The 21,214-nt window shown below is 40.2% G+C and overlaps 2 protein-coding genes across 2 annotated transcripts in view; one reads left to right on the top strand and one right to left on the bottom strand.

The window, feature by feature from the left end:
• PHYHIPL (phytanoyl-CoA 2-hydroxylase interacting protein like) overlaps positions 1-4,590 on the top strand; it is a 13,923-nt gene extending 9,333 nt beyond the window's left edge. The window contains exon 4 of the mRNA XM_026069959.1: positions 2,519-4,590. Coding sequence (XP_025925744.1) covers positions 2,519-3,053 — 535 coding nt within the window. The 3' untranslated portion in view covers positions 3,054-4,590. The remainder of the gene's footprint in view (positions 1-2,518) is intronic.
• Positions 4,591-5,409: 819 nt separating this feature from the next.
• Positions 5,410-21,214, bottom strand: part of FAM13C (family with sequence similarity 13 member C) — a 54,893-nt gene continuing 39,088 nt past the window's right edge. Inside the window, exons 9-14 of the mRNA XM_026069972.1 lie at positions 20,519-20,600; positions 18,309-18,520; positions 9,430-9,525; positions 8,030-8,229; positions 6,342-6,443; positions 5,410-5,533 (exon numbers count right to left, since the gene is read on the bottom strand). Coding sequence (XP_025925757.1) covers positions 5,410-5,533; positions 6,342-6,443; positions 8,030-8,229; positions 9,430-9,525; positions 18,309-18,520; positions 20,519-20,600 — 816 coding nt within the window. The remainder of the gene's footprint in view (positions 5,534-6,341; positions 6,444-8,029; positions 8,230-9,429; positions 9,526-18,308; positions 18,521-20,518; positions 20,601-21,214) is intronic.

The following is a 21,214-nucleotide window of genomic DNA, read 5'->3' as shown; positions in this document are numbered from 1 at the left end:
GAGAGGAGGGAGAGAGGAGAGAGAGGAGAGGGAGAGAGGAGAGAGAGGAGAGGGGAGAGAGAGGAGAGAGAGAGAGGAGAGAGGAGGGAGAGAGGAGAGAGGAGAGAGAAAGGGAGGGAAAGAGGAAAAGGGGGAGCAAGAGGGAGGCAGAGCAGGAGAGAAAGGGAGGAAAAAGAGTGAGAAGGAGAGAGGAGAGAAAGAGAATGGGGGAGGGAAAGAGGAAAAGAGGGGGAAAGAGGGAGAAAGAAAGAGGGAGAGAGGGAAAGAGGGTGGAAAAGAGGGGGAGAGGGAGAGAGAAAGGGAGAAAGAAAAAGAGAAGGAGAGAGAAGGAAAGGGAGAGAAGGAGAGGGAAAGGGAGAGAGAAAGGGAGGGAAAGGGGAAGAGAGGGAAAGAGGGAAAGAGAGGATAGGAAAGAAAGGGGGAGAGAGAAAGGGAGAGAAGTAGAGAGAGAAAGGGGAAGAGGGAAAGAGGAGAGAGGAAAAAGGGGGAGAGAGAAAGGGAGAGAGAAAGGGAGAGAGGAGAGAGAAAGGGAGAGAGAGGAGAGGGAGAGAGGGAAAGAGGGAAAGGGAAAGAGGGAGAGAGAGAAAAGGAGAAAGAAAAGGAGAGAAGGAGAGGAGGGGAAGAGGGAGAGAAAGGGAGGGGGGAAAGGGAGAGAGAAAAGGAGAAAGAGAAAGAGAAGGAGAGAGGAGAGAAAGGGAGAGGGAAAGGGGAAGAGGGAAAGGGAGAGAGAGAAGGAAAGAAGGGGAGAGGGAGAGAAGGGGAGAGGAGGGGAGAGGAGAAAAAGAGAGGGAAAGGGAAAGAAGGAGAGAGAGAAAGGGAGAGGGAAAGGGGAAGAGGGAAAGAGGGAGAGAGAGAAGGAAAGAAGGGGAGAGAAGAGGGGAGAGGAGAAAGAGAGGGAAAGGGAAAGGGAGAGAAAAGAAGAAAAGGAGAGGAGGAGAGAAGGGAAGGGAGAGAGAAAGGGAAAGAAGGAGAGAAAGAAGGAAGTAGAGAGAGAAGAAAGAAGGAAAGAAAGGGAGAGAAAGGGAGAGAAAGAGAAGGAGGGAGAAAAGGAGAAAAAGGAGAGAAGGAGAGAGAGAGGAGAGAAAGAGGGAGAGAGGGAAAGAGTGGGAGAAGGGGTAAGAGAGGGAACAGAGAGGGAAAGGGAGAAAGGAAAAGAGGAGAGAGAAGGAGTGAAGGAGAAGGTGAGAGAAGGGAAGAGAAAGGGAGGGAGAGAAGGAGAGAGAGAAGGAGAGAAGAGGAGAGGAGAGAGGGAGGGGGAGAGGGGGAGAGGGAAAGGGAGAAAGAGGAAAAGAGAAGAGAGAAGGAAAGAGAGAAAGGGAGAGAGGAGAGAGAGAAAGGGAAAGAGAGGGAGAGAAAGAGAAAGCAAGAGAGAGAAAGAGAGACAGACAACGAGGCAACATTCTCTCGTGGCTAGCATGACACCTCAAAAAGAAAAAGCAAAGAGAGAGAGATCTAAGATTCTCCCACAACCGCCTCTGTTTCAGTCTGTTAATGTACATAGACATGTTCCACATGCGCCTAACCAATCTAGTCCTCCGCAGGACTCACAAGAGGGAATGTTTTAATTTCTGGAACTGCCACCAGCGTAGGGCACAGGTTCTGAGGAACTTCCTGCTATATGTAAAWTCTCAGGTGCTAAAGAGGATTAAATAGGGTGTTTGGGCCTGTTCTCCTAAATTTAGCAGCCTAATGGTGCTGAGTRCAATCTGGGATTTAGGGGTTTAAATATTCACTTACTTGTAATGCTGAACGTTTCTTTTCACTGGAATCAAACTGAGCTCAGCTTGCAAAAAAACAAAGTTGGTCTTGTATATTTTTTCCCCTTAGAACTAGTGTCTGCAGGAGCTGGATACCAACCAAAGTGGAAACTAACCAAATTGCCTAATATTCTGCGCTCAGCTCTGCTTTGAAGTCAGCAGTAGACGAATTAGACCTTAAATTATCATTTTAGGGAAAAAATTATAGCAGGCAGTACATTCCTTCCTATAAGTAAGTTCTCTGAAAAACATCATTCAGAAATAACTTTCACTGGCTGTTTTCTATATGAAATACATATTGCCTCTGCTAAAAATATGCATTAACAAACAGGATGTTCAGCACATTGAGATTCACTTGTAATTTTCAACATGTGATTAAGTTAAATGTGTTTATTGTTAGAATTGTAGTGGAAAGCTAAACAAATCAGCTAATTAAAGATATGGGTGGTTTGGGGGCTTTTTTGTTTGTGCTGTTCTTTGCCTTCATATCATACCCATACAGCTCACAGCTGGCAGAGGAGCCAGACTGGAAAAGCAATCTTTTTCCTGTAGCATACGTTGTTCCAGCTCTTTCTGAGGCTGGGTATACTTGATTTTTCTTATGCCTAAGATCACAGTTTTCATTTTAACAGTTTTTCTTTGTGTGTGTGTCCCTTCAGTACTGCTACCAAACAGCATGTGGTCCTAACTTACTTACTTACCTTTTTTTTTWAAAAAAAAACTGTGTTACAAAATAAACAATACCAGTCATTCATTTGTAGAGAGCATCATGGAAATGCTATGCAGCCCTCTGTTAAGGATAACAGTGGCAGCCATGGCTCTCCGATCAGTGGGAAGCTGGAAGGCATCTTCTTTAGCTGCAACACCGAGTTTAACACTGGGAAGCCACCACAAGATTCACCTTATGGAAGATACAGGTTTGAGATTGCAGCTGAAAAACTCTTCAACCCAAATACTAACTTGTACTTTGGAGACTTCTACTGCATGTACACAGCCTACCACTACGTCATTCTCGTTATCGCCCCTCTTGGATCACCGGGAGACGAATTCTGTAAGCAGCGCCTTCCTCAGCTAAATATAAAAGATAATAAATTTCTGACCTGCAATGAAGAAGATGGTGTAATGGTTTACCATCATGCCCAAGATGTTATTTTGGAAGTAATTTACACTGATCCTGTGGATCTCTCTCTTGGCACAGTTGCAGAAATCACTGGTCACCAACTAATGAGCTTGTCTACTGCAAATGCAAAGAAAGATCCTAGCTGCAAGACCTGCAACATCAGTGTTGGACGTTAAAGCTTCCCTCATTACTTAGGAGTCTTCAAACCTCTGTTGTCCATTTCCATAGTCAGACATTCTCTTCAGAAGCATGCACATGCCGCTGTCACCAAAAGCAAACACATGAGTTTTCAAAATCTTCAATAGCGTTTTTAGTATTTCTTCTCCCCCTCTTTCCCTTCTGTTCCCCCAATGCTTTAAATGATTAGAAGTCCTGGATTTCGTTCTGGCAACCATTTATACCTAGATGCTGCAAAAATTGTTTTCTCTTTCTTGCCAAACATAACAAAAGTCCTATATAAACTGCTTTAGCAAAATAAAAATAACGGCTTATAAACGGTGTTTAAATATGCATTCATTTTAACTACTGAACAAATACTGGGATAACTCCAAACAGCATGAAAGGTTGTAATTGCAGCATGATTTAAATCTCAAAGCCTAGAAATGTCAGCACTTCCAACGTGTTGTTTGACAGTGTTATTTATGTTATTTATATTAGCTAACTGAAAACAGAAACTGTGTCTCGACATAATAAATATAATAGAAAAATATTTTATTTGTACTGTTGTATAAAATATTATACAATCATATAGAATATATAGATTACATTTTAATATCAATTGTATACATGTCATGAAATCATTTTCCCTTATCAAATATGTAGTTTGTAAACTTCAAATAGCTCTGTATCTGTTCCTGTTGCTCTAGATGACTTTAATTAAAACAGATTTACGAAGGAGACCATTCTGATTCATAAAAGCTAAGTTATAAATTATTAAGTCAGTACACTGAACCAACAAATCTCAGAGAAATAAAAACTTTTTTTAGTGGTCATACTTTTTCCTCCAAATTACTTGAAAATGTGTATTTTTTTCAAAAACATGCCGAACCACTACATACAATATAGATACAAACATGGTTGGTACGTAATAGGCTTTATAAAATGAAAATTTTCTTACCAATATAGAAAACAGGTTGCTTATACTATGTGATCAATACAAAATGACAGTTAAAGCAAAAGACTAAACATGATTCAACTTATTCCACTCTTCTTTTTAAAATTTTTGTGTTGCTTCCTTCCTTTATGTATGTCTGGACTAGGTATTTCCCAGAATCCCTGCTTCTGATTTCCAGTACAAAAATGCTGATAATCCTTCTGTTTATAGATTGCTTTTCACATAAATGGTCTAGCACAAATAGTGGAAAAAAAAAACACCTCCATAATATTACAAAGTGTAGTGCTCTGAAATTTAAGAAAGATGCATAATTCCAATGGAAAAATATCTTTTTTATAATCTTATTTTTTGTAAACAATAAGTAAAAGTCTAGCGTTCCTCACCAAATAACTATGACACTCAATTATATACCGTGTATTTTATCTATCCAAAATATCTTAGCATAATGCAATAATCATCTAGTCTTGTTTTAATATAGATATGTGGCAATTTGTAACACAGGAAATACTTCAACATTTAACAAAGTGCATGCTTCTAAACGAGCTTTGGTAGTTAGAAAAGTGAATGTTATAGCATCAGGCAAAATAAAGTGCAAAGTTTAATACAGAAATAAAAATGAGCATGTAGTTGATCTATTTACTGAATTTTAAGTATCATAAGCCAGGTCCTGTAAACCACAGCAAAAAGGACAGCATCCAGTACCTTTGTTTTACCTCTTCCTGGTAAATTGTATCATCTGTTTTGTTCTGCCACACACTTTTTCTCATTTCTAAAAAACAATAGTTCCATTTGGCTGTCATCTTCCTTCCTTGTTTTTTGCATAGGCAGCATCACTTTGCTCTGCTCCAAGAATTTTAGTCCAAATCCTGGCACTGGCACTGGCTCTGTGTATGCACCTTCCTTTGAAGCTACTGCAATTGAATGGCAACTCTATCTTGACAGACAGTTTGTTTGTTTAGGCTAATGCTGCTTTTAAACTAGTAAATCAGCACACTGAGAACTGACAATAGTTGTAAATTTAATGTTAATTCTTGTAGGAAATGTGTGGCACATTACTGTATACTAAGATATAGTAAAAACCAGGAGAGCATTTCCTCACACTTTTTTAAAGTAGAAGCAAGGCAGACAGAGGGTCTGCAATACTTCAGTGTCCTTTTAATTTCTAACATTTTCACAGTGCACTTCAAGGCTTTTTCAAAAGGAAAAAAAAAAAAAAAAAAAAAGACTATAGTCCACTCACCCGTGCTTAATATTCTTGCATATTGCTGTCCTCTCTCATCCCAGCGAGTATAATTGGTAAAGTGCATCAGAATCTCAGTGTGTCAAATAATTGTGCAGCAGACCAAGACCTGTTAAATTACTTCCCTTCTTTTTTTTTTCCCCCCTCTAGAGAACAATACCACTGCATTGCACTCATTTCAAATCGTTTTGGAGATATCACGCTTACTGATGAGAACCTCTAAGAGCCTGATTTTGGCTTTTGTGTGCTTGTATTCAGAGTATTCCTCTGCCATTGGTACCCGATCTTCTTTTTGTGGACTCCTATGAAAAGCAAATAAAAGTGCCGTCACTTTTAATGACTAAGATGAGAAACAGTCTTTAAAATTATTTCTGCAACAATTAATTAATGAGGTTTGTGTTGGATTTATTTTTAACTGTAGATAGATAACTACAGATAATTTGACAGGACCAAAACTCTAATAAACAGAAATAGGAACAGGATAAAAATACCAAGTTTTTCATAAACCAGGTAATTTTCTTTCTTGTCAGCTATTTAAATGCAACTGCTTTATTCTAAAATATGGAGAGATGCTATTGCACAGAGCTTTAAAAACTGTTACCAGTATACCACATGCCCATACCCTTTGCAATTTTCAGCAAATGAGCTTGCTAAATGAAGGGAGGAGGATAAAGGAGGAGTCAAAAAATAGCCAGTACTTATGGGTGAAAGACACAGTGGCTTCTGCTTATGTATTTGGCCTTAATAACACGGCCCAACTGTCAAGAGTAGTCCCTGCAGATAGATTGATATCTGCAGAAGAACTTTTTGGCAGACTCCCTTCAGCTCAGGAAAGGCCTGGTCTGGCAGCCTGGATGGTTTATCCCCATTACGGGCATGTCCTGAGAGAGCCCCAGAACTGGCAGCTCCGCAGGGATGCCCGCACCCTGGAGGACCTGAGCAGGGAGATGGTCATCTCCACAGAGACCAGATGCCTCCACATTACCTTCCCGTCTCCGGCTGCAGCTTCTTTGGCCACCTCATACATGAGAATACCCGGCTCTGCTAGAAACAAACACAAGTCTACATAGGCGAACAAAGGAGACAGCCGTTGTCAGTTTGGATATTTACCTTCCCGTCTGTTTATAGAACTGTTCCTCAAACTCTCTCAGAGCTTTGCGAAGCCTTTTCTTATCTGCTCTTGTTTCTCTGAGATGTTCAAGTAGAACAGGCCTGCAAGAGAGACAAGCACATTAAACCCCCATGCCTGGAAGCAGTGTAAAAGCTGTGGGTCTGTGTTATAAGCAGTCTGCTGCTCTGGGCCACGGCTGGCATGGATCTCAGTGCCCCAAGGAATGCCATCACGTCCCTCTGCATATGAATAGAATTGGTACCATCACACGTGATAAACAGTTGTGCTCTTTCCCTTTTATTAGTACYGGTTTTTCCCCCTTCTAATAAAGTGAAGGCAGGGAATCTATGAAAAACATGTGAGGAAAAGCTTTCAGGACTGAGTCTTGTTAGCAGTCTCAATTCCACCTGGAGTTAATGGAGTTGACAGGGCTCAGCATCTCATAGGAGGCATTTTGCATCTCTGTAACTGAATTAACAAAGTCAGTGCAATATCAACATTGACGACCTGCTCCTAAAAGCAGCTGCTACCAAATATTACCAGGATTCAGTGGAACTGGTACTGGTAGCCAGAATCAACTTTTCTGGATAGCATATTTTAGCTGATATTTGGAGGATAAGGGTTTTTTTTAAAGCAGCAAAAGAATTCTGTTATATTCAGCTGGTATTTTTTCATATTAACACAATGCACAGAAATGTCACCATAGAATTTGCGAGCACAATATTGCACATATATTTGAGTTACATGGAAAAAAAAAAAAAGACATTTTTWTTTTCTCTCAGTTTTGGTAAAGCCTAGTCAATTTATGCATGTATGCGACATCAGTGAAAACACAAGGAACATACAACATCCCTTAAGCTATGAGAACATATCTGTTCCTAGGATACATATTCTTAAACAAATTTCAGGCTGAGTGATATCAGCCCATGTGCACTTGTCTCATGCTAAAATTTCTCATCTGAAATTCTTAAATACAAATCAGAAGGAGGTTCTTGTTTTGTTTTTTAATGGTGAGAGCTGTTGAACTGGAGTGAGGGTTATTATATTTTTCTGGGCATCCAGACACTAATAGTCTTATGCAAGGAAGACACTGATTTTACACACATTGAAAAACCTCCCATGTGACAATGTAATGCTTGATCCTTCACTCAGATCACCTGTTACTGCTAGTGGGAAGCCGTTGCCTCTGAAAACATTTTTGCGCAGTATCAAGTTAACTCAACTCATACAATCAATCACAATGCATATTTAGGAGCAGACTATGCTGCCAGGCTGAACTGTTTAATGATGTGCATTGTTTTGTGATTGATTTGTAAGAATCTAAGTAGCTAGATAGATATCTAACTTTTTTCAAGCAGTAATAGGTAAGTAAGTAAGTCGGCATATCTTTTCTACTGTGCCATTATATATTATCTACCTCTCTATATATGTAGTTATTTCTCTTATCTGTTTATATTCCTTCACCTTTTTTTTATGGATTTGGCACAGGCTCATTTGAATGACTATCTCAAACCACAGGTATGCTGACCAAGTAACAAGCATTCTCTGCCTCTTTTCTCCCATAAAAAAAATCGTTGGACTAGTTCTTTGGTTTAGAATACCTTAATGCAGTAAGTACGGATCATGCTTAATTTACAAATTCTCCATAAAATACTTCAAAACATTCATAAAAAAAGACAAAACTCACATTGTTGCCTCATGTAAATTGGACATAGACAAGGCTGTTTGTCTGAAAACTTTCTTTTCATCCAGCGGTGAAATATATGCAGGCTCACTCTCCTCCTGGGAGTAACACAGGTGCTCATCGACAGGAAGGCAAGATATTGGACTGGATGATAACTCATGACTGCTTTGAGAACGGTCTTCATCTGAGTCTTCCTCCTCCTGCTTGTAAAATGTAAAGCATTATCAAATTAGTCATTTACATTACAACACTAGCAATTAATAGGCTGAATAATAAATTAGACTCTTGTCTCTTGGATGTATTCACTTAAATAGGTCACAAATATTAAAAACTCTACCTAGGTTTTGAAACTGTTCATGAGAACCTTATGGGGCTCACCGAGTTACTGTGTATTATTCAAAGGCTTTTATAACTAGTAAAGGTTTAGAGAACAATCTCCATTTATGCAAGCACTAGAGTCTTGCTGGAACTGGTTGTATGCCTCTTATATACCCACTAGTGTTTGCATTATGTCCAAAAATTAAAGCTATAACATGAGCTAGAGGCAGAGATTCTACAATTGGTTTTATAGCTACAATTGCTATCTACCAAAATAGAATGATATTGCTGTCTTCCCCAAACTCGTACATCCTCAAAAGAAAAGTTGGGCTTTTGAAACTATGGCTTACACAGAAAATTCCATGGACCGAAGCTCCTTCAAAGTAAAGCAAGGGAAATTCAGTTAGATCTTGAAATGAAGTTTGCATGTGCTTGTGTGTGTGTGCAAAGATTTAGATTGGAATTTAAAAAAAAAAAATCTAAAGCTCCACTGAAACCCAACAAGACAAAAGAACATACCTTTTAAAATCAGCCCAGGCTCAATTACTCTATTCTGTACAAGCCTCTGTGATTAATATTTTTTTGATAGAGACACGATAATTAACTCAAAACCAGCCAGATTCTACTACCTCTACTCACATTCAGTGAGACCAGTACTATTACAGTACATTGATATATTATTTATCAAAGTATTGCAAATGATCTCTGTGCTATATGATTAATAAAAACATTTTCAACAAACCTATAGAAGATAGATACAGTGACAGTAGAGTGTTTTATGAAAAGYGAGAGGTTTCATCTTGTGTTGGATATGTTAGCCATAATAGAAGACCAATGCCAGCCTTTGATCTCTTGCCCAACCACTTGAAGGGATTGCCTCAGAAACTGTTGCATTTCATTATGACCTCTGGCCTGCTTGGAAGTTTATACAGAGCATTTGCTCTGTTTGAAATATCAGCACCCTGTTTTAAACCCATGAACAGATTCTTCAAATATTGCTAATTATATTGCCACCAAACAGGTACAAACCAAATGCCATTATAGGATGTCTTCTTGACAATAGATAAGAATTCCTTCCAACTTACAATTGTTGTGATCAAAGATGGTGTTGCAAGAAGTTTCTTGATAATTCTGTATCTGTCATACAGAGGCTTCATAAGATTCTTTTCTTGTTTAGTTACCTAAAAAGAAATCATAATAAAATACACTCCTCTGGAAGAGGAAACAAACAAACAAAATCTCTTCTCATTTGCTCCTGTAGAGCTGAGAAGAGTTTGGCCTCGTGTGTTTTGCTTCCATAGATATTCCAAGGCAACTGTAGTGTGAGCCATAGAAGCGATCATGTATTTCTGAACTGGAAAATGCAAACCTGTTTTCTAATGGAAAATATACAAAGTGGAGTCTTCACTTCCTTGAGCCATTCCATCCAGGCAGAGGGTAAACTATCTAAAATAGTAAACTATTCAGTTCTCATCCTGAAGATGCTAATACAGTCTTAAGGTACTCCTTCCACCCTGCGTTGCACTGGTATCTCACAGACTGCAATAACGGAAACAGTCTAGGTACAGTAACGTGATACTCTGCCTAGGCCAGTATATTCAGCTTCCCAGCAGGATGGAGAGCTCTGACTATACGGCTGCCCCGCCGCAGTAAGTGAGCTGGCCCTGCTGTGCGCGTCCCTCCCTCCCGGCACTGCATTCCACCGCCAGGACAAACCTGTTCGTTTAGTTTGCTCCATTATGCACCTGAGCACTAGAAGTACTGATTTTAAGAGCCTGATCCAGCTAAAAGTATTTGCAAATACAAAAGTACTGTGAACCTTATGGAAACTAGTTGTGCAGTAGACCAACTTACTGTATTAAGGAAAAAAGAGCAAATCCCACAAGAAAAACAGAACAAACTGTTCCTTAAAGATTAAATGTCAATATAGGATCATTTGCAAACTAGTCCACCATCAGCCTCTGTTCCTCAACTTGTTTCTGCCCATCTGTCCCCACTGGGCATAATGTCTCTGCCTTTGGGAACTCCAGTTGCCCTACTGCATTGAAACACCCCTACGCATGCTCAGATGAATGAACACAGGGCAGCTTTGAAGAGATACAGTCTGGTTGACAGAAACAGAGAAAGAGCCGGAGATCAGGAGTTAAAGCAACAGTGGAGAAATGCAGCTTGCTAACATCTGCATGTCTGTCTAGCCAAACAGTTAGGGACTATTCCTAGAGCACGCTCCACTGAAAAGTGTCAAGTCTCTCCTATTCTAGCTAGTGCACTCCCATTCTCCAGTCTTCACATTCAATTTGATTGCAATAGATGGGAGTGCCAGGAGCTGCCAAACAAGCAAGAATAGAGTCACTTCTGATTTAACCCTAGTTAGCTCCTTCTCTGTCTGATTTTTGTTCAGGTGCGTTTTTGGAAGGAGATGGTGCTCATCCACACTGTATGCAAACATACTCACCAGCAATCTCCGTTGCATTTCAAGGCTGCTGTATTTATAACACAGAAAATGCAGCAACTTGATAGCTTTTTCTGCTGGTTTCTTTCTTTGTGGTCCTAAGGAGGTTTGCACAATAACTGAGACAGCTTGTCTAGGACTGAATTTTGCTATTTACCAAAAAAACAAAGTCTTTGTATAAGAGGCTAAGTTACTGATTGTTTTTTCTGCTGATCCAGCCTGGCACCCTCCATTAAAATTAACCTTTTGCTAATGATGTAGAGTGATATTTGTTAAATGACAAGGCGTGTCATGGGTTGCTAGTTCAAACACCTAAAACAGTGAGTCTTGAGGCCTCAGCAATCAGCGTTCAGGTATTGTAAAATCCATTACCTGCACTGGGACGACCCTTCGACAGCAGAGAGGTGCCTGTTCTGCTGGCTAATGTCACTGTAACGCCTCTGCCTGGGCACGCACTGACCTGCTTTCTGCAGGCCTTACAAACCGTGTGAGCTTCCCCGGCCAGTGAAGGGCCCAGCAGCTTTCTCCTTCCTGGGCCCCTGCAGCGCTGAACTTGGCACAGAGCCTGTGCTTGCAACTGAACCTGGGCCTCACTGTCCAGCTGCTTTTGCTGCATGCAGGCTCTCCACCCCTTTCCCAGAGGAAAATAATACATGAATACAGATAAAAAGATTAAAATTTGCTCCTCTAAGATACGTGATAATTCAAGCAAGTAACTCGGACTGTGAGGCAATCTCCGGATTGCTTGTTTATTTTTTCCTAACAGCAAAAGATGTAAAAGTCTAGCCAAGTAAATACCTAACTTCATTTCTCTGCTTAAATTCCTAGCTGTCCCTGAACTTTCTGTGACTTTAGATCAGAGCTGTTGGGCAGATCTAGGATTCCTTCCTTGCCATTTCTTTGTGTCGCAGATTAGTTCTTGCCTTACGCAGTTAGCATCTGCTTCTTCAGATGACTGGAGCTTCTCTACCTCAGTAAAAAACAACCCCTCTGAATCCCATGCTACGAAAGCATGCCCTATTCTTCTCTTTTCTATCTTTGAATCTTCAAGTCTCTTTTAACTTTTCTATAGCACTAAATAACTCATTTTCTTTTTTGTTCTGTTTCTTAGGAAATACCATTTCTTCTTACCCTTCCAATGTATTCTCTCTATCCCTCACCTACCATTCCAAGTCCACAGAGCATAGACAAAAATGATTTTATCCAAGATGCAGAGAGATCAGATTCAGATTGTGATAATCTTTAAGAACCAACATATTCTTGTACACACGTGCTCATGTGCTGCTCCCCTCTTCCTCTACCTCAACAACCACAAGGCAGAAACAGGTAGAGTCGTAAGAACACAGACATTCAGAGAAGTCGAACAGGAATTCCTCAGGTGCTTATAGACAGATTTTCAAATCATGGTATCATCAATGGTGGCAATTTTTTGTTTTGTACCTCCGTTTCCTATGCAACAGTCACGAATGCCTATGCCTACTCACCAAAGAATTCCCTTGAATACTGAGTCCCTGAAAGGACTGTAATTAAGTTTTAAGTGCTGCTATGAAATAAAGGAAAACACAGATGATAAGTCATTTCATTTTTGTATTTCAAATCTCAGATTGTGCTCTGTAAACCTTTCATAGCTGCTGAATATTTTAACCTTTCATATGTTGTAGCATGAAGTTACAAGACAGATTACAGAAACCAACAACCACAATAGGTATGAGCCAAGTCTACTGTGGATATATAGATCCTAGTCTTTATCATCAAAATCTGCAACTTTCACTCATAAAGAGTGATACAGGGCCAACAGAAACTTGCCTTTTTACTTTATTTTTTAAAATACAATCCAAATTCACAAGTATCGAGCAATATTTATATCTGAAGATTATTTTGAAATTACTAACATTATGTTAATCATATAAAATTCATCTAAATATATTTAATATGCGACTTCAAAACTATTTGTTAGAGAAATTATATCATTTTAAATTTATCTGTCTTTCCATGGATACTTACAGGTCGTCCATGAATACTCTCATAATATAGTAGACATTTCTGAAGATTGATTTTTTCCGAAGTCATTTGCTTTTTTGTCATATCCTATTTAAAAAAGTTATTTATAAGATTATGAGTCAGAATTTCATGGCAAAGGTACAGGTAGGTATCTGTTTAATAATCTACACAAATAAATATTAATACTGAAATTCTGTTTCTGCCTACACTGAGGTCAATGGGGCTTGGCATTGACTTAGCAAGAATAGGATCCAAATTTATATATGAATGCAGTTTTAAATGAATCACAAATACACATTAATGGGATATTGAAAGAACAATTACACCCTTTGCTGGGAAGTTTCCAAGGGTACAAACTATGGTCTGATTCAGTAAGGCAGTGATCTTCATGAGTTGCAGGATCAGAGTCTATATTTGAAAAATTATTCTGGGCATACTGGTTAACAGAAAGACTAAACAAGCAGAAGTTTTTGCTTGAATATCAAAGCCATACTGCATGGACATGAGGAATATTTCATGGCTTGGGTTTTGGGGAGGGGAGCTCTGGGCAAAAGAAGACTCCAGTGTACGAGTAGAAGGTGCTGGTACTGAGGTCCCACAGACAGCAGCGCAGTATTATCCCAGAGCATTTTTCAAATTTTATTAGGATAACATGATTAGCTGTAGTAACTGAAAACTGAAGAAATACTTGTCTCATTTCCTCTTAAGGAGAAATCTATTAATGGCAGCTATATGTTATTAACCTATATTTGACAGATCAGTTCATAGATCATTGCATTCCCCATTGTATATTAAATATAATTTTGTTGTTACAAATGAAAAGAACAATCATTCTAGACACAATACTCAAAAACTTGCAGAAATCCAGAGAGCGCACGCCTCAGCTTTTTAATTATTCATCCAAAAAGAGAAATAGATTTGTCTTGGCCAGTGACGGATGAACAACAGAAAGTTTCAGCTATGCAAACCGTGGAGACGCGCACACGCACACAGTGGAATGACAGATCCACAATGAAATACCTAAATATCCAACCATTGTGATACCATGGTTAACACACCATAAAAGCTGAAAAAGGTGCTATCTCTAAAATGAGAGGGAAAAACAGTCTGATCAGCCAGCAGGAAGTTATGGCTGGATGATGTGCCTCTGTCGAACTGCCACAGAGAGGCTGCAGAAAAGCGCAGCGCTTCGCCCRCGGTGGCGGCAGCCGTGGGCTCTTCCCGCGTCGCACCCGCCTCGCTCTGCGGGGCTGAACCCAGCACTACGCAGGCTGGGAGTACAGGGATGCTGCCGAGTGGGGTCTAACAAGAGAAGCAGTTCAGTTCTGTTCAAAATCACTATATAAATCTCTGGTACCACAAAGAGGAAAGTTGATTTTTTGACAATAATTTGTCAGTGTTGGTGATCAGTCAAGAAATTTGTAGGTGTCTGCTGTCGCAAGCCCACTATTTAACTGGTATTTCTCTCCTCTCCTTCCTCCTTCTTCCCAAGAAGATCTGTTCCTGACACTTGCACATTTATCTGGGTCAGGATAGCAGGGAGCACACGGAGCTAATGTAATTTTTCACAATCTCTGCCAGATCTCCCCAGATCTATAATAGTTAGAGCCAAGCGTTCAAGGCTTTTGGAGGAGAGCTCAGCCACCACAATGAAGTGGTGCGAAAAACGATGGAGATTGGGCAGGGGAGGGATCGCCTTTCTGCAGAAAGTCGATCACTCTTCTTTTTATTGCCAGCTCAAATAAGTATATTTAATAATTAGCCTCTACTTTTTAAAAATATAACAAACACAGCATTTCTATCCATCATATCAATCCCTGCTCTCCTAATATCAACGGACAGCCCTGCTATTAGCTTCAACAGGAGCAGAACCTTTTTGTTTGTTGCCTAAATGCAAGAGCACTACAAAACCACTAATAACATTTCGTCCTAAATGTTTGCATGAGGTAATTGCTCCAAAAATTATCTGTCATTCACGTTAAGAGAGGCGCTGCTATCTAGAATTTAAGCGTATTATAAAACAGCTAGCTGTTCTAGCTGCTGCTAGTTCTGCAATTAATACAAGGATAATTCTTTCAAAAACTATTAAGCCTGAAGCAACTGAGTGGCTAGCAGTAAACAGGGAGTGTTCATTAATATTGATTTTACACATGAGAAACAATCTCAAGAGGGCTAAGCATTCGGGCCTATTTTATTAGCTCTTTTCATTAGTAATCTCAAGGCAGGCTTGTATTCAACTAGGCTCAACATTGCTGACAATTTCAAAATCAGAGGCGGCAGGTGGAAACACAAACTATAGAATTGGCTAGGCCATCTTAGGACTGTAGGCTGCACATAACATGAAATTCAATGYTAATTAAATAAAAACACTGCTTCATAGCCAAGGAAAGGATGGACCAAAATGGGTCAATAACCAGAGGACAGATAACCGAAAGTAACCAGTCTGAGAAAAGCCTTGGGAGACAAACTGCAAAACAAAAGCCAATTCCAATTTTCCCTGGATTTTTCTCATTGAATAGCTGTACTCATAAGCTTTTTTGCGGGGAGRAGGCATTTTGTTCTGAAAACCATACTCTTTTATATTTCATATTCAGATTTTGTGGTTCGTCCTCTTTAAACATACCGGGTGTCTCAGGATTTTATACCCCTCCTGTTTGTCCCCCCTTCTCCACCTTTTTTTCTTTCTTTTCTTTAGGATGACTGTTGAATATCTGATGAGCAAAATGGCCCTTAAAGTGATTCTACTAAAATGAAAGCTCTGTGATGCCTGAATCCCGCTGGCAGGTCCCGCCAGTCGCTCGACCGCTTCCCACGCCCGGTCTCACAAGTCACGCTGCACCTTTCCTCAGGACAGCTGCTCTCGCGGCTGCACTTCAGCGGGGCCCAAAGCCTTTCCACAGCGGACGCTCGGGCCCGTCAGGGCAAGAACTGCGCGCTCCTGTGGGGAACACCATCCTTCCCCCAGTAGCTACCGCGCGAAAAAAGATTTAGTTGCCATTTAGTTGATTATCAATCTAGCTCAGATTCTGGTACAGGATTTAAAAGTTATATACAAAATAAAATGGTTCAGTTCAAAATTATGATCTACACCCACGATGTGTATAGCTGAAATGAAAAGTCTTCGATCTTTGCTCTAACCAGCAGACAGCCTTGATTCATTTTGTATCGGTGTTGTAAACCTCACTCTCCTCCAGGCTCTCCTCCTCACAGTTAAAAATCAATCATTTTAATGTTAAACTTAAGGACCYACTAAAATATCTCATCTTGAAATAGATCAATTTAACTTCCTATTACTCTTTTTCAAGCCTCTGTTCCACTGCAGTTTCATATAACTATTATCAAACAGCACAGTTAACAAACAGGCAATTCTTTCAGTTCAAGTTTTCTTCACAAGAATACAAAAAGAAAATAAATAAAATGGGCAAATGAATCTTTAAAAAATATTTAAAAATGTTAATTTGTGCAAACATTTAATTTACAATACAGAGTTCTCTGTGAGAATCTTTCAAGACAAYGCTGCCATTGCATAGAATTAGGAAGTTTTCTTTCAAAAATCAAGAGAATTCCAACTAATGGAAAACTGAGTGGGACAAAGAACCACAGCCAATTTACGCTTATAAGATTGTTTTTCTGGGGCAGAATTTCCTCACTGATGTCTATTTTGGGGTCATCTGATCTCACTCCTTGCCTAATAACAATTTTTTTAAAAGCTGAAAACATTAGTTTTCAGGAGTATGTACATGGGTTTCATTATTTTATTGTTGTTTGCTTTTTTACAAAGGAGTTCTGGTTGTGAAACATTTAACTTTTTCCATGTCAGGTGTTGAAAAGGTGGTTTGTAGAAAGAGACAATTTGAAAGGTCAGTCATGTATGCAGAGCCCAAAATCTCAGCTACAGAAGCACAACACAGTTCTATAGAGTTCTAATCTCCATACRGTAATTGGTTATTAAGAATCAAGAGTGAAAGCAAACAAACAAAAAATTAAAAATTACCTCCGTTGGTTACTTTCTGCTGTTGAAATCTACMTCAAATCATTTTTTAGTGTTAGATGTTGTAGCACAGTTTAATATTTTGTTCTTCTTCACTTATCCTTGTCACTCTCACTCCCCTCTTTTCCTTTCAACAGCTGAGTCTCGATGTTAGATTTCAGGTACCTTTGGGGATTGTCCTTCTTGGCTATATAGCAGCAGGCAAAGCTGCATCATTTGATAGTAAAAATAGTATAAAACTATCTTTTTAYGGACAATACATATTGTAGAACAACAGCTTCAGATAGATCCTAAAATGTGTCAGTATTATGGAGGTACAGTGGAATTTTAAAATATGTACTGGTTTGAAAACAAAAATAAATTGCCCAACCAAACAAGCATGTTTCATGGGACATGAAACCCTCTCCTAGACGTAGGACAGTAACTGAGAATGTGGAAGAGCAGGAGCAATATCAGCACAACTAAACGCACAAGATCAAAACAGTCCGGATGATTGTGCCCTCCACGTGATCTTAGTGCAGTGCTATCGACTGGCCAGAGGCTTTCAGATTCCTTAGTGAGAAGAGGCCTTTATTGTCAAAATAACTTTGCAATTTTATCCACAGCACCCAGCACATTTTCATAATGCCTCTGACTTCAGAAACGTCTGGAAGAGATTCACCAAACAGTTCTGCTGGTTTACACCAAATTCACAGTTCCTCCTGTACTACCAAGGAGGCACCTATGGGTCCTGTGCAGGAACCAAAGCTGAGGTCACCGTCTGCTGTTGACTGCCTGGCTGTATTTGATCCCTGCTGTGAAAGCACTGAGCAAAACGCACCCCTCTGCACTAGCCAGGACTGACTGAGCCTCTGTTTCAGTGTATGGTGCAGGACYAGAAAAGCCTCCCAATCCATCCCCAGTCAGTTCTCTGAGAGCCTGAGAGCGCAAGGGAGGCCAGTAGGCAGAACTAAGTCCTGCCTGGGCCAGTAAGCAGTCTGGTTTGCATGGGACTTCTAGCTCTAATTTACTGGAGAAGAAGTCTTGGTCCCCTGTTCCCACCGCAGCTCCTCAGATAGAACAGCACAGGAGCTAGTACTGAACACAAAGCCACTGCCACGAGCAAGCYTTGGGCTGACATGGAGCTGACACTTCAGGAACATTTTTAGCCACATAGTTTCGGTGGACTAGAAATAGGATTGCTTTTGCTCTGTCACCATCGCTGATAGACCGGAATATGTACTTCGTATGCACATAATCTCAAATTGGCAGGTTTCACCAGCTCTTAGCAAGTATGCATTTCTGAGCAAAATGCACTAAGCACTATTTGAAAACATCTCTTTTTCTGTGCAACCAAAAAATCACTTCAGAAAACTGCACCAGGGTTGCTATCTTGTCAGAGAGAAAATGCACAGTAGTGCCAGAAGGTACTATGAATGCACACCCACCAAACCTACACTGAGACAGCCACACTCCAATCCGTTTCTGCCTCAGAAGATAAAGTTCTGAAAGAAAAAGGCACACTTGTTAGCTTGAAATACCTTTAGAGTCTCAGGAAGGTTGAAGTGTTGTCTTTTCTCCTTTAGTTGTCTCAACACACTGTCCATGGTTTCTTCTACTGAGGGAGCCGGTTCCACACTTGCTGCCTCCTGTGTCCCAGTCTCTTTAGAGATCCCAGTGCTTTCACAACGATCATTTCTTTGGGGTGCTCTAGGGGTGGAGTTTTGCTCTTCTGACATTCTGAGTTTCAGCTCTGAAAGATAAATTATTTGGCAAGAAAACATTTGAGAAATACTTGCAAAAATGTTTCCTCTGACAGTATAAGACAAAAACACCCACGCTTCTTGCATGGAATTATTATCATACCACAACTGTTTAGGAAGGTAACTCTGCTTCACTTCAACACCTAACACCTAAAGCGATGTGCCAAGCTGTGCTACAGAGCCTGCCATGCTGGCTGCCACCCCGCTGGAGCGCGCGTAGCCACGCACCGCAGGGTTGAATAGCCAGCCCTGCTCTTCGCTAGCACGACCTAAGCCACAACCCTCCTTTCTGGAGGCCGCTTTGCCATCTCGGCCAGGCTACCGTTGCCGGCAGCTCTGCCTCCGCATGGAGCTGGCTCTGACATGGAGAATCAGCCACTTAGTTTAAATAACCTCCCTTGACAGAACAGCACCCGAGCAACCCAGCATAAGACACAGAAATCCCAGCATGTCCCAGCTTCCCAGTCAGCAGCCCGCCTGGATGCAAGAAAGTACATAGGGGCATCTTAGCTTGACAYGAAGCCAAAGGCCCTGGAGCTTTAGGGAGCTGCACAGAGCAATGARGACATTGAATTAAGGTCTGAATTAGCTCCTGTAAAACCAGGATTTGTTCCTTGCTCATGGCTGACTGGAGAAGGACCTTGGGCAGGGCAGTAGATTACTGGCTCCAAACAAGTTAAATTTACTGAAGTCTGTGCAGAAACAGTAATATAATTTTTAGCTGAGATGGTCTAGGAATACAGGCCAGGTTTCTTGGCAAAAGTAATAACTTTTCTTAAACTAACAGAGCTAGAAAGGATGGACAGGGCTTAGGGACTTGAAGAAGGAGCTCCAAGCACTTGAAAGTGTTTTTCTATTTCAGTTGTACCTATCTAGTGGATGTCATGGCTCTTCTCTCGCTTAAAATCAGTGTCATTATTCAGGATAACAAAATCAAGGGTGTTCACAGGACTGAGGCATTTTGGGTATGAAGGTGAATTTGATCTAGGAAAACTAAACCAACTGGATTGCCGGAGTTATGCTGGAGTTGGAGTTACAATTTTCAGGAAGCTAAATATGTAGTTTGGCCATGTCCTCTCATTTGCCCTTCCTGGATTTACAACACAAGGTTCACAGGGGAAAAAAAAAAATCTAGTAATTATGCCGCCTAGTATTTAAAGGAGGGTTTTCCAGAAGAAATTCACTGAAAGACGAGTTTCTAATTCCTTCATTCACCACAATCACACCCTCTATCTCTACATTCTTAACTATATCCAAAGAGAGATAAAGCATAATACTATGATTTAATTAGTAGTGAGGATCTACTTACAATAGAAAAAAAGGATTTAGATAATTTATAAATAGCCTCAAAAAAAAATCAATCAGTCCTGGCTACATTCTCCCCGGGGCAAACATGTGATATACCCACAGATGTTAATGTAACTATGTGCAATCAAGGCAAAGGCAAGGGCAACATTTGATCCTCAAGACCAAATCTAATATGAAGGAAAATCCATTTTTATGATAAATTAAAAAAAGGCTTTAGAGTTCTATAACATCAGGGCTAAAAAACCTTTTGCTATTACATTTGCACTATCACAAGAAAGCTTTTAACTTTGTAGTTCAGTATCTTACATTTATTCTACTGACCATGGAACAGCATACAGACACTTCAAAAAATATTTAAAATAACACTGAATGTTATTTTGCATGAGTGTTAATATTTATGAGGGGAAGAAGATGTGTATTTTCCCTGTTCCTTTTTAGCCTTATTACAATCCTGCCTTACTTCAATCCCTGCTGTCGGGAATCAAGGCAAGTCATATCATTTCACATCTCTGTTGTCATTAAAAGACTAAACACCATGCACTAGTTAAAAATAAGCAAAGGACTAAGAATGAAAAACAAACTCTAAAATATTCCAAGTGCATTCATACTGCTTTCAAATACCGCCTATATTATGAAAGTTCCCACTGAGCAATAAAATGACATGACATGCTATTATGTACCTTTGAGCTGCTTACGACCTTTAGCCAAATCATTCATCCATTTCAGGACTTCGGGATTGGAAGTCTTGTCACCGTGCGAAGGCTGAATGTAAAGAAAAAGGGGGAAAAAAAGGAATTTGATCATACTATTACTTTTCTTGTATAGATCAAATTCATAGGCTTAAGTTCACTCAAAGGTAGGGAGACAACTTTAAGTGTAGAGGGTTTATTACACACATAAGCCTTTACAGGATCAGACTTTGAATTTCTTCAAGGTGGAGCAAGAAGCCTTGAGACAGTCCACTCAGTAAAGAAGCATATGTATTTTAAATATGCAACATTACAGAACAAAGGCAGCACAGTCACAGTGAATGATGAGACACACTTCTTGCCTTGGTAATTATAAAAAYAGATGAGTCCAGTAGACATCTATTTAAACTGCAGCTACACAACTGCTAAGTGGCGTTACTAAACAGCATTTGCTGTTTCCACGCCAGATCCTCTGTCTCATTTATGAGAATTCAGACAGAGCTCCCTCTCGCCCGGCCACGGGAAGGGCCAAGTGGCTGCAGTCCCGCACAGGGTTCATGCCGAGTCAGGAACACACTCGGGCCAGCACTGTCCCATCTGCTTCCCCACCTTCCCATCTTCTTCTTCTTCTGACTAATCGGGTAGCGATCTCAACAACTTCAAAAGGACTGGTCACATACCTAATGC

Source organism: Apteryx rowi, unplaced genomic scaffold, assembly GCF_003343035.1.
Source record: "Apteryx rowi isolate R43461 unplaced genomic scaffold, aptRow1 scaffold_30, whole genome shotgun sequence".
NCBI classification, from domain to species: domain Eukaryota; kingdom Metazoa; phylum Chordata; class Aves; order Apterygiformes; family Apterygidae; genus Apteryx; species Apteryx rowi.
The sequence above is the reverse complement of the archived record's forward strand: the minus strand, read 5'-3'. Positions and strand labels throughout refer to the sequence as shown.